General features: G+C 45.0%; 1 protein-coding gene across 1 annotated transcript in view; it reads right to left on the reverse strand.

The window, feature by feature from the left end:
* lgr6 (leucine-rich repeat containing G protein-coupled receptor 6) overlaps positions 1–13,463 on the reverse strand; it is a 39,423-nt gene that overhangs the window by 20,741 nt on the left and 5,219 nt on the right. The window contains exon 2 of the mRNA XM_010766659.1: positions 4,028–4,099. Within this exon, the coding sequence (XP_010764961.1) occupies positions 4,028–4,099 (72 nt within the window). The remainder of the gene's footprint in view (positions 1–4,027; positions 4,100–13,463) is intronic.

The following is a 13,463-nucleotide window of genomic DNA, read 5'->3' on the forward strand; positions in this document are numbered from 1 at the left end:
AGCTATGCCAACTGTGGCCTGTGCGGCGGGAAAGAAGTTCAGTAATTTACAGTAAATCCGCCAATAAAGACGTCCAGTTGGGGGGCTTGGGTAACACCCACATAATTGGGTTCAGTCCAAAGTTCATAGCCACAAATTAAAGGCAACTCCAAAAAGTCCACACACAGGCTGCTGCCTCATTCCGACACTTAGCAACCTATCTCACATGCAGGAGTGAAGCATTCAGCGGTGAAAGCAATCCACTACTATCTAGTCCCGACGGCCCCCTTTAACATCCTCCGCTTAGCCCATGCTATGCAGGCTCTTACGTGACAGCCATTCATAGTTTCGCGATCTTCCTGCTGCTCTTATCCATGTCGCTCCTGCTGGTTTTAGAGGAGGGCTGCCAAAATAACCAGCATATCTCGAAGCCCCCGCCACCACCACCACCTCTCTTGATTGCCTGCTTGACTAAACATCTAACTGGCTCCTACACACGGCGGCGTGCGTTGTCGCTTGCCGGTATGGGGGGGTGAACTCGACCAACCACCAATCAAAATGTGTGTGTGACATGAATCTCCCACCCCAGAGACACAAGCACGCGTTAGATTGGCTAGACGCTTGAATTTGGCAATATGATCGATTGGCTGACCGCGTCCGTCCAGGCCGGGCAAAAGTAGACTCTAACGCCGCCGTGTGTAGCTCACAAGCGGCCCGTCCACACAGCGGCGTGCGTTGAAGCTGTCAACGCTTCTGCCCATATTGCACTTTGAAATGGGGTGACGTCACGCTTCGCCGAACTGGGCATTGGGGGAAGGCGTAGCTAGCGCGTTGGCTCAACGCAGTCAAGTGACCAGTTCAACTTTTGAAGCACTTCGACGAAGCGTCAGCCCAATCAAAATCCTGTTTATGAAAATCTGCCCAGTAACACACTGCTAGCCAATCAAACCGCGTGTATGCTGCGATTAAGTGAATCACCCGGTGCGGTATGATCAGTCTCTGTTCATCCTACCCGGGATACAAACCGAGGAGGCCCGAGGCCATGGAGGAGTGGCAAAGATAGTTGGTGAAAACGGGTAGGTTTCGCCTGTTTTGGGGAGTTATAATCCAGTGGTAACCTCATTTAAACATTGAATGGACAGCTAGCAGGAATAGATAGTATCATATTAACTAGCATGGAATGTCTAAGCATTTTGCTTTGTATGTCGGGGGCGGGAGATTCATTGTGATGGTTGTTAGTCGCTGTTGCTCGCGTTTGGCTCCAAGCTCCAGACACGGCCACCGCCAAGCGTCAACGCAAGCTGCTGTGTGGACGTGCTCCGTAAACGGTACGTCCACACGGCAAGCGTGCCGTGAAGCTTGCCGGTGGGCGTGTTCTGGAACGCGACCAACCAACCAATCACATAACTCCCACCCGGACACACAAAGCACGCGGTTTGATTGGCTAGAGCTTGTAACTGGCATATGATTGATGGCGACGTTTCCGTTGAAGGCGAAAAGTTGAAATTTTTTCAAACTTCAAAGCGGAGCAGCGGAGGCAAAGCGACGGAACCAGCAATGCAAGTCGGCAAAAGCGTGACGTCACCCCATTCAAAGTGAATGGGAAAGTTTGCGGCCCGTCCACACGGAGACAAAACGAACCGAAGTCGATATCAAAAAAGTATTCCGTCCACAACGGAATCGGCTCAAGAAACGTGTCAGCCACACGAGACCGCTCGACCCGCCTGGAGACACTGTAGTACATTATGCGGGGCCCTGTAAGTGGCCGCTGTAAAAACTTCCGCCACAATATAAATACAAAAGTAGCGAATAAGACCGCCGCGAGGCATGGTGCCCTGGTTTTGCCTTCTGGTTATTCCGCGGTGGATTTAAGCAGCATGAAGTTCTTCCATAATCCACTTGTTGCGATGGTTGTGGTAAGAGGAGCTCGTAGATTGCACTAACATCTGTATCGGTGGGTCAGTAGCGTCTGGAGCACTTTACGCAAGACCCTGTGATTTCGCCATTGTTGTTGGCGAAACGGCATCCACAAATTACCCGGGTTGACGGCCGGGCGTGATCAGGAGAGGTGAGGAGAGCCCGGGGCTATGATCCGTATAGGGCAGGGGTATTCAACTAAATTCAACAAGGTCCAGTTAGAGAAAATCTCCCCTGCAAAGGTCCGGAGCATCAATTAAAAACAACAAATATTTATTGTCAATTAACATTGAACTATACAGAATAACTACATTAACATACTGTAGGATAATGTGTAATATAATGTTCACTCTTCGGGCTGCATTGAAAAATAAAATAGAGAAAATAAATAAAATAGCCTTTGAAAATATGTGCATCTTAAAAGTGCTTAATTTTAGATAAATAAAATAAAGTGTAGCAGCAGCTTGAGTTTCCCTTTTTCTTTGTTAACCGTTTCACTTCATGACTTAACTGTTTCAGACGATTATAGAACAATATCAGTCTTTACACATCATAACAATTGAACAGTTTTAAAGTTTCTCTTTCTTTCCATCTTATATTGCAGTCCCTCACTCACTTTGTTTTAATTCAGTGCGAGAATTGAGCTCGAGCTTGTCCTGCCAGGAGTTTGTAAATCTGGGCTGAAATGGTGTCAGGGCCGTTCTCATACACATGCAGGTGCTTATTGGTTAGCCTCGGTTAGCCTGCCCTGGAACGACATTTAGTTTTAATTTTGATCCTGGTGGACTGATCAGATTGGGCTCTGAGACTGCTTATTTTTTGTGACCTCAGTTCTGACTTGAGAGGGAATGTTTGGTCAAACACTTTGTGTTTTGTCTCATAGTGGCGTTTTGGCCCTTTTAATGAGCGACACGGTCTCTGAACAAATGAGACACACTGGTTCTGTGCTCCCAGTGGGCAGGATGAACATGAATGAGTCCGTCCACTCAGGGCTAAAAGCTCTGTTCTCACTGTCCACTTTCCTCTTCTTGGAGAGCGCCATGTGTAATTATTTGTCTCTCCCTGTCTGCCGCTAACACGCCTGTTCACTCTCCTCTCCGCTTCTCTCCCTGTATTGCTAATTATTCTCTTCACTCACTTTCCTCTCCGATTCTCTCTGCCGCTCTCTCATCTCTTCTTTTGTGTTTCTCTCCCTGTATCGCTCACTCGTCTCTTTCGCCCCTGTCGGCGGCGGTTAACATAAAATCGCCCCGTCAAAATTGAAATCCCCTATTAATGTATTGATTATAGGTCCGGGTCCGTATAGGTCGGCGTCTGTGTCCGGATCCGGACCGCGGTCAGCCTGTTGCCGACCCCTGGAATAAACTGTTCAAAAAGTTTTGATATGGCTTGTGTGCTTTCATCAGCCCTGTGAGAGTGTAACCAATACCTTCCACTTTTTGAAAGTACTGACCAAATCTAAATATTGAAGTCAAGGAATGTGCCACACAAGCTGAATAAAACTCTTATTCTTTTTTTTTATTATAACAAATTGTTTAATTTGTTACCAGCCAAAAAATGTATAAACAAGCATATCTACTTTGGTATTTAACTCACTTAGGGTATTGGCAACAATGTCAAAACATTTCTCATGATACCCAATTGTACTCATAATGCTACATATTAAGAAAAACACCAAATATTCCCTCATTTCATGTTCCCCAATCCTGTCCTGAACTTCTCCTTTAATGTGTTGTTGGTCTTGGCAAAGGTTAGTGTCTACGTGTGTACTGCTCCTGCTGAGCTGTCCAGCTGAAACAAAGTCAAGAGGTGGGGGGGCAAGAAAGCAGCGGCCTGGAGGCTGAGCACAGAACTATGCTCTCTAAACACTTTAAAGACCATATATTCACTCTCTGCGTGAATATCAGGTTCACTTTGCCTCCCTCCTTTGTGCAGCCATCCCAGGATCTTCTAGTGTATTGCTGCAGGCAGTTTCTTGGTAGGAGAGATCACATACAGGCCAGAGTCATTAATCCCCATCACTGAGGTCTGTGCGTATCAGCGGCTCAGGGAATTACTGTTTCTTGTCATGTGTGAGTTGTGACGATGGAGTTTTATTAATCAAATGTGAGTTGAGGGATTTCGTACTCACAGTTCTGATAACAGGTGCAGTCGGTGGAAGGCTCTGGGCTGGATCTCGCTGATGTTGTTCATACTCAGATCCCTGGGGAGAGTAAAAGGGGAACGTCAGTATAAAAGTATCCATCAGTGTATACATTATCAATGTTCCTTGAAGATGCATGGGGCATGTAAAATTACAAATATTTAGAATGCGTTTTTCACATGGCAATCAATCGCCAAGAATGGGGAGTAGTACGCAGAGAGAGGTTAGAGGGTTAGGTAGAGAAGATGAGAGGGAGGAGAGGGAGATGGAGAAGAGAAATGTTCCCCAATGAATCATTGTTGGGCAGCTGTAATTTCCTCCTCGTCCCAGTGATTCTTTCTCTTTTCCAGATGTCTCACTCTACCTTCTCTCAGATCTGACCCCTCCATATCTATCTCCCTCTCCTTTCTTCCTCCTCAGGTTTCTCAAGAGACCACCCTCTTCCCCTTTTGTTCATAGCTGTAACGTAGACTCCATTTCTCTGCCTCTGACACACACTCTGACGTGAAAGGGTGTGCTGTGGGGCAAGTGTTGACGCAGCTGCGTTGCGGTCAAAGAGGTAGAGGTGCAGGATGCTCAAATACATGCATTCACACACTCAGTGAGTGAATTATTCAATTCACACATGAAAACTTGGGATAGTATGAGGACAACTTATGTGTCAGCCTCTGGTAGAAAACATACATAACCTTGTAGCCCAGTCATGTAAGGTCATCTCTTTGATAAACACAATGAAAGCAAGAGGTGCTACGTCACCCCTTCTTAGCTTTCACAGCCCTTGGGGTCTCGCATGAGTTTTCAAGAGTGAGGATTGTATGTGCATGTGTGTTTGCGTGTGTGTGTATGACACTAACCATTGCTCATAAAGCCAGACCACCGGGCTAGCAAGTGTAAACTGTGCTCTCAGAAGCCTTTTGCAGTTGGGAGTTTTGACACACTCAATGTTTGTTTGTTGAGTCAGCCAAGCTGACAGGGGGCTGGTTGAATCTATCCAAAGGCATGATCTTTATTCAGCTTCAGGGGCGATGTGGAAAGAATACTGCATGGTTCACCAATTGTGGTGTATGAGTAGTCTGTCATTTTTAGGAGTTGTGGCCAGACAAATTCAGTATACCAACAGCGTGATACCCTGTCAAGCATAATATTTAACATCAGGATGTGGACCCCCGCTGTCACTTTGGGTCAGGAGGTATGTTCTTATGAAGGGGATGAGCTTGCAAGGTTAACTGTGTCCTTTCAATAGGATATTTTGTAAGTAAAATAATTACTGTATATAGCCTTTTTACAGGCTCTGCTGACATTGAATATTTTCCTTATGAAACCAGAATTTTGGCATGTTCATTTCACTTCACGGGAATTTCCTATTGCACATGCCCCCTCCTGGGAGGTCTGACTGCAGAGAAAGGGGTTCAAGGTGTTACTCTGGATGCTTTCGATCAGCGTTGAAGGGAAAATGGCTAATTCTCTTATGACCTTGCTCAGTAACAGAACCAAATAGGGCACTCTCATTCTACATGACCCGTTATTGACATAGATGCTAGTTTTTACCAGCATACCTCTGTATTGTCTGCATTTTATGTTCTGATAGGCCACTACAAGCAAAGGAGTGGCATTATACACATGTTTGCTGCGGAGAATTCTAAAGCATGTTGATAGCTGGTGTTGGTAATGCACCATAAAAGATCGCAATTTGCCAATAAAAGGAAAGGAGACCGCAAACAAAAGATGCAGTTGGCCAAGCACTGAAAAAATGCTTTTCAAGGAAACACACAATGCTGTGTAGTGTGAAAAATTCAATGAAGCCATGTGTCTTTTTAACAGAAATATACTTCACATGGCAATTTAAATATTGTTATCTCATTAATGTCCATAGATTGCTCTTATCTAAACAATTTGTTTGAAAATATTGCAGTTAAATATGAAAGACGCATTAAAATTCATCTACTCATAACGTGATTCATTACTTTTTTACATTTTCAACGTATGTATTTCATCAAAGAAACCATAAATGAAAAAATATGTATATGTAATTTTATATATATATATTTACATCCTTTTTCCTAAAGGAGTTGCTGACCTCAGGTTTCCATCTCTACACTAGTACTGTGGAGATTTCATGTAAATTATATATTTTTCTTTGTCCAATTTGGCACAATCTTCTTTGACTCAAGGCAGTAATTTGGGAATGAATGCAACAAGTGTAATGCACCACGGCTTGATTAAAGTCAGAGGTAAATATAAGTGATAACAAAGTTGTCATAGAGATGACACAGCCAGCAGTAATGGCACACCAATTTACATAATCAACAATGGATGACATCACATATAACACAGGAAGCACACAATCCCCTCACGGGGCCTCGAGAACAATACACATACACACCTTAATTCTATTCATTGTCGGTGTACTAATATTCTTCTGAGACAAATATTTATTGGAACATTCTGGGGGTGATCATTAAATCATAGAAACACACGCACCCATGCAGGCACACGCATAGACAAAGACACATCAGCCGGCCTCTGGGGATGCGCCCAAGAATGGAGACACCCCTCCATTATCTGGTCCTGATTAAATAAGCCATAAACAAACGTTGTGTGAAGTCCATAACAGCAACCTCACTCAGACAGAATAAACACGCAGCAATGGAGAGAGAAAATGTTTAAAAATAAAGACGCACAGTGGTGAGTCATGGTGAAAGGTTGAATGCAGCTCATTTCTGCTGTGCTCTCCAACAAGCTCATTGGGAAGCCGGAGAGAGAAAGACATTTCTGCTGTGCAGGCCAAGGCCTCTGCTGACAACTTGACGTATCGTTGGAAGGCGCTGCGCTATGGCTTGTTTTTAAAATCAAATAACAGCTGTGGCTTTTTTAAACCATGATAATTATGATTGATGACTACCACATGTGTATTGTGTCGGCTGGCGCTGTGAGGTGCAGATATTTTCAGCGCAAATAAACGGCCGCTGAAGAAATTAGAAAGAGAGCGCTTAAAGATTTCGCAGTCTTTTGGAGTGTGGCTTTTGGGAGTTTCACAATTAGATTTGGGGTTTCAGTGTCCCCATTTTATTGGCAGAGGGGAGGGAGAATGAGTGCAAGTGTGTGTGTGTGTCAGTATCTCTGTGTGCAATATTTCTTCCATTTATAGGTGACTGCGGTGTGTGTGTGGTAACATGTCTGTCGCTCATTTTCACACCCCTATTGTTATCCAGTGAGCCGGCAGATGTGGTGGGTACAGTCCATGTTCGCTTTCACCACACACGGTGCATGGGAACAGATTGCTTTGAGGGAAATGATGGAAGTTCATGTGGTTCCCTTTCTTTCTTTTTCATAAGAGATTTCAGTAGGGAACCATTCTTCCTTATCTTGGCCATCACGGCGTCAAGAAAGCAGTCTGATATTGCTCGCAGGACAACACATCTTTCAATCAACACAGGCATACAGGCTGTCTCCTCCCTTCAGATCTCCGTCGGCTGCTGAATGACGAACTAAAGACTCCTTAGCAATATTAGGAGCAGAGGATGCAGACATGGAGACCCATGCTCATCCCTCAACAAACACACTCCCAAATGTGCCTCTTAAATGTTCTTTTTATCCCCCTCCACTCTGAACCCGAGAATGACTGACAAAGCCCCCACTGATCTCTTTCTGAATTACATTTTCATGTGCCTGCATGTAATTGTGTGTGTTCAAGCACAGTAGCATGTGTAAAATTGTGGCCAATATTGCAGCCATTGGAGGAGTAAAAGACAAAATTGGCATTTTTCCTCTCCTGTTTCCTCCATCGCTCCATGATTTGCAGATACATAATGTGCTCAAACTGATTTTATTCTGCTTTCTGCACAGTGTGCGCAAGATTGTGCGCGTGTGAATATAAGAGAGGAGGAAAGTTTGGCATGGTAAGAAAGCTAAAGTTCTTGATATTTGACTGTTTTATGTTGTGATTGATAGAGTACCCAATGCAAGGAGCTTTTCTAAAAGGCTGAATAGAAGCATGAAGACGCAGAGCTACATTTCCATTCATCAGCCTTGGCCCTTTCTCTCCTATTCTCTTATGCCACTCTACCTCTCCCCATCAATGTTTCAAATTTCAACTGTAGCATGGGGTTACACAGTCCGGTAGTTGAAATAATGTCATTTATCATATTTCCCTCTTCGCCGTCAAAAGAACTACTGAAGTATCTTATCGGCTGTGTGATCAAAGGCAGTGTGGGTGTGAATGTGCCCCTAGCTCCATTGTAGCCACATTTAAACTGGAAGCTTTTCTGACAAGAGTTGGTTGATTTCGCTCAAAACAACTGGCCACATCATATGAAAAAAACACCCTTGTTTATGTTACCAGACTAACACACATCCAAACTACACCCGCAGGCACTCGTGCACACTCCAGGCTTTTGTGGGGTTGGATGATGGACCACCCTGGTGAGTGAATATACCCTCACAGCAGGACAGATGCCATCAGCAGTCAGGTGTCCCTTTCTACCGTCACTGGGGAAATGTGTCTGTCAGACAAAGCTGTCTGGGAGCAAGCTGAGGGGAGATTGCTTGATACATTTTACTTTTGATAATACCACTGTCTCGAAGGTAAAACTAAATAAACTTGTATGGAGAGTTTCTGGCATGTTGCTCAAGCATAAAATTGCAGGTTCAGTACATAACAATGCAGCACAAGCATGTAAACAAAAAGCCTTACATTGTTGACCTTGAGAAGGATGTTTTCAATGACGCTCTCTTACACACACACACACACACACACACACACATCACTTCGCAAGAGCCAAACCCTGAGGCCTTCCCTCTCACTTCCTTACCTGCTCCCTCTCTCTCTTTCTCCTTGTCTCCCTGCCAAACCCTTTCTCACTCGCTCAGGTGGAGACTCTCAGCAAACAAACAGCCAATAATGGCGGTAAGCTCTGCACCTTTGAAGGCGGCTTATCTTTGAGGAACATTAGAGTAATAGATCTTTAGTGAAAATCAACAACCAGAGCCTTGCCCAGAGGGCAGGAGTTCTGCATTAGCGGTGCTAGAGCCACACCTTGGCTGTCTTTTACTGTAACTATGACAGTAATGTCTTCAGTGGGATTCAGCCAGTCTGATCCTCTCTGCTTAGTGCTTTGAAACAGTTAAGGCCATGATGAAAGAGGATCTTTTATTCCACACAATGCAACTGGTAGTCAATGCTAGGGCGCCGCCTTAAACAGGGCCTAAATGGTTGTGTGCATTAGTGTGTGTGACAGAGAGTAGAGTGTGTGTGTACTGTGCGTAAGGGTGAGGTCTAAGTGTGTTAGCTTTTTTCTATCTGAATAGACTGACTGCTTTGGCATTTAGTTTCTCTCATGGTCACACATGAGCTTGCACACAAACACACACACAGGCATGCACACACACACAAAGAGTCAGGAAGAAGGGTACAATGCTGTCCTCCCCTCCTCCTTCCTCTAAAGATGCGTTTTTTTTTCTCCCAGACTTCCTGGGAGGGGTACACTGCCCTTTGTGTCCAAAGGCACTCTCTCTTTATCTTTCCCTCTCTTATTCTCTCTTTCTCTCATTCACTGGGCACAAAGAGCGAGGGAGAGGGCGAGGAGAAGTCTTTCACCTGGACAAGGAGGGCCACGGGGAGGACTGGGCTACAAAAGAGCAGGGAAACAGAGAGGGAGGGAGGAAGGAAGAGAATAGAAGAGATAAGGAAACTGAAAAGGGAGATGCGTCTGTGTTTTTGTGTTCCCATGTTTTGTGCTGTTTTCCGCTCGCTGTGGTTTAGGGGAGACTGACAGGCGGATGTCTGGGTGGAGCGAGCGGCTGTTTAGTCTATGGCCATGTCATGGGAAGCATATTCATGCCCTCTGGGACTTATTCATCCCCTGGTATACCGCACACACACGTGTGCACACACACACTGTATGTCCGCTTCTTGTCCTCCCACACAAACCCTGTCATGAGACGGAGAGGGGAGGGTGAAAGGTCAAGCACTTCAGTAATGGAACAGGAAGTGTTGGAACAGTCGGCACTACACAACATACAACTGCCTCCAACATGTGGACAAGACTGACAGGCAGCTGTTGTGGGTAGGACATAGCTTTGGAAGGCAGAAAGCATTCATACGTAGCCGTCGCCATAGTTCACTAATCTGTTGTTTTGGCTTTCATATATGATCGTACGTGACGTGCAGTAAAGCATATTTTTGTTTCATCCTCAATCGAAGATAATGGTTATTCCACACAATGAAATCTTTGAATATCACAGGACTTGTCTCTGAAATGTGTTGGAAAAGGGTTACAAATTTCACCACTTTTCCACACATCCTGGAAAGGTATCTCTTACAGAGGTGTCCTTTCCTGCATGCTGATTCAAGGCAGATTCTCAGCAGTGGATACAACAGTAAATGAAACCCAATGAGTATTAGTGTCAGGCTCCATTATGACTTCATTTGTTTGAATGGCAGAAACAGGAGGACTCTGGAGCTAGTTAGAAGACTGCTCAAATCCACTTCTGGCACACTCCTATTTTACAGATCTATGAACAGCTCATCTGCTCCATACATTCAGCAGTAGCAACGGATAGCATCTAGATATGAACTTAGATCAGGACTTGATTAAGTCTTACCCCCATACCAATGAGTACATGTGGCTGCTGTTGGTTTAAAGAGATTTTGTTTGGCCTCTTGCCATGCATGTAAAAAGTCCAGATTTCCTCTTTTGGTCCTACTCAGACATGAAATAGAGACGTGAGTAAGTCTGGCTGCAGTTGCAGAGACTCTGCAGTGGAAGAATTCGCTCCAGCCTCCCTTTACGGCAGATGGAAAATACACCTGTAAGTTCAGTCTTAGTAAGAATTAAACTATTATGCCATAGTGACCCGACTGCTGTTCCTGCATTCAGGTCAGTTTACTTAACTAAATTAAGAGTCCATAAGTAATCTCTTTTCTCTCCCTACTTCATTTGTTTCTCTACCTTCTCTTTCTACATCCCTTTTTCCACCTGCGCAGTACCCCCATTTGGCTATGGCATGTGATGTTTGTGCCCTGAGGTGTGTGCACATGTGTGCGACATTTAAGTGTGTCTGTGATTGCTTCTTTGTTCCCTTTAGCTAACTCCCGCCCCAGTGGCCCATTCCCCTGATCTAATCCCTGCTACCATCGCTGTATCAGCACAGCTCTGTGGGACGCTTTGATGCTGCACAGGGGGATTGGCTAGGGCATTAACCGTCATTAAGTCAGTATGTGCATCTGAGTGTGTCTGCAAGTAAGCATGTGTGTACGCACTTTCATGTTTGTGCAACCTTGTGTAATGTGCACACAGGGGTCTTTGGGTAGGTGTGTGTGTGTGTGTGTGTGTGTGTGTGTGTGTGTGTGTGTGTGTGTGTGTGTGTGTGTGTGTGTGTGTGTGTGTGCGTGTGCGTGTGTGCGTGTGTGCGTGTGTGCGTATGTGTGTGTGTGTGTGTGTGTCTGTCTGTCTGTGTGGGTGGGTGGGTGGTGTGTGTGTGTGTGTGTGTGTGTGTGTGTGTGTGTGTGTGTGCATTGTTGGAAAGGGCATTAAGTATCATTAGCTCTTACTAGTCATCACCTGCACACTGCCAGCCCAACATGAGCCACTTTAGTCAGCAAGCCTGGCCAGCGATCACACAGATAGGCAGACAGAGACAGACTGAGCATGTACAGGTACGGGGGGGAACTCTGAGAGCCATGTCCCACACGCACCGCTTTTGTCAATATTCTTCTTTATGTCTGGAGATCACTATTTTTTTCGTTTTAGTCTTCACTTTCTATTCCAGATGTTTCAAAAAAGTATGCAACTTATAGCACTAGAGCTAAGTGTTTGACAGAAGGAGGGGGAAAAAGGACAAACTTAACAAGCCAAACTCCATCTTCTTGCAGCAAGAGACACAACTTTAGGAGTGACAACCAATCTGCTCCTTTAAAGAAAAATGATAAATATATAAAAATGTATGTGCTATCCTACTTTAGACATATACTATACACAAATGACAATTCGCAAAGTCACAGGTCATGAATGCACATGTGTATATGTATGTACACGCACTAGAGCAGTTAGGGACATTTGTCGTGGCCTGGCCCAGAACTACACAATGCCTTCTCTGTAGTGGAGAAGAGAGGGCTAGTGCACTTGCACAGATTCATGCACACACTCACACACAAACATTCCCATGGATTCCCAGGGTTGGGAAGGGGCTGAATAGGAATCTGGGCCATGCAGGCATTCTGAATCCTCTCAGTCAGAAGCAGCCCTTCACCCCTCAACCACGCGTCACACGGAGCGCATTCCTAGGCCCCGTGTCATACTTGCGTCACACTGCTATCACACGAAACTGACAGATTCATATTCAGTCAGTTGGCACAGGCCTGACCCCAACAAATACCAACCACAGTTGTGTTCGATCCACATGCAGGCTCCTGTGCATACACTCTAAAAACACATTCTCCACTTTATTTTCCTGATCTTCACCTCCTCCACCCTAGTTCTCCTTAAGATCTTGTGTCGTGATTGCTTTCTACTTATTTATAAAGGACAGGATATGGAGCGGTAGAGCACACTATGGCCTCTGTGTCTTCCCTGCCGGCCGCTCCCGTAGGAATTGTCATTGTTTCCATTGTTGTCCTCTACCTGCCTACCTGCCGTCTGTCCCTGAGCGACATTTAAAAGCCTCCCAGGTTGCTCTCAGGAAACCACAAACCGCTGCACTATCCAACGCTAACTGCCTATCCCTTCTCTTCAACACCCTTTTGGCATAAATATCACTTTTGTAGCAAGGCAAAGCGGCTTTTCTGCTGGTGTTCACCGCTCGGTCCTCAGGGACTCTAGGAGAGAGACGAGCAATTGACACTTTAAGGTGAACACTTGCAGGAAAGAATAAGAAATAAAGGAAGGAGTGTAAAAGGCAAATGCTTGCAGAAAAAATCCCCTTTATGATACTTTACAGGTAAATATATAATCTATAATGACATACTGTATGTCACTGTTTTCTTTCTAACGCCTGTAACTCTGTTCCCCAACTCTGATCACAGCTGCTAGTTTGCTGGCCTGTATCCAGAGCACCTCCTCCCCCAACCAACACAACCACACACACACACACACACACACACACACACACACACACACACACACACACACACACACACACACCTTGAAAACATTTACCATTTGGCTTGGGTACACACCCTTTACTTTTATCACTTTGCTGCCCTGAGCTATAAGCATTCATTTAGATTCTGCAAGAGGCCCATTGCACATCAGTGATCATATATTTAGACTTAGCCATACATCACCAGCTTCAACACCTGCTTGAAACACTTTAGAAAGTTCACTTTATTTTCCTAGCCTTCAACACACACACACACACACACACACACACACACACACACACACACACACACACAGGAACACTTCAGCAGTTCATGTGTTTACTG

This window comes from Notothenia coriiceps, unplaced genomic scaffold, assembly GCF_000735185.1.
Source record: "Notothenia coriiceps isolate Sejong01 unplaced genomic scaffold, NC01 NC01_scaffold00003521, whole genome shotgun sequence".
Classification (NCBI taxonomy): Eukaryota; Metazoa; Chordata; class Actinopteri; order Perciformes; family Nototheniidae; genus Notothenia; species Notothenia coriiceps.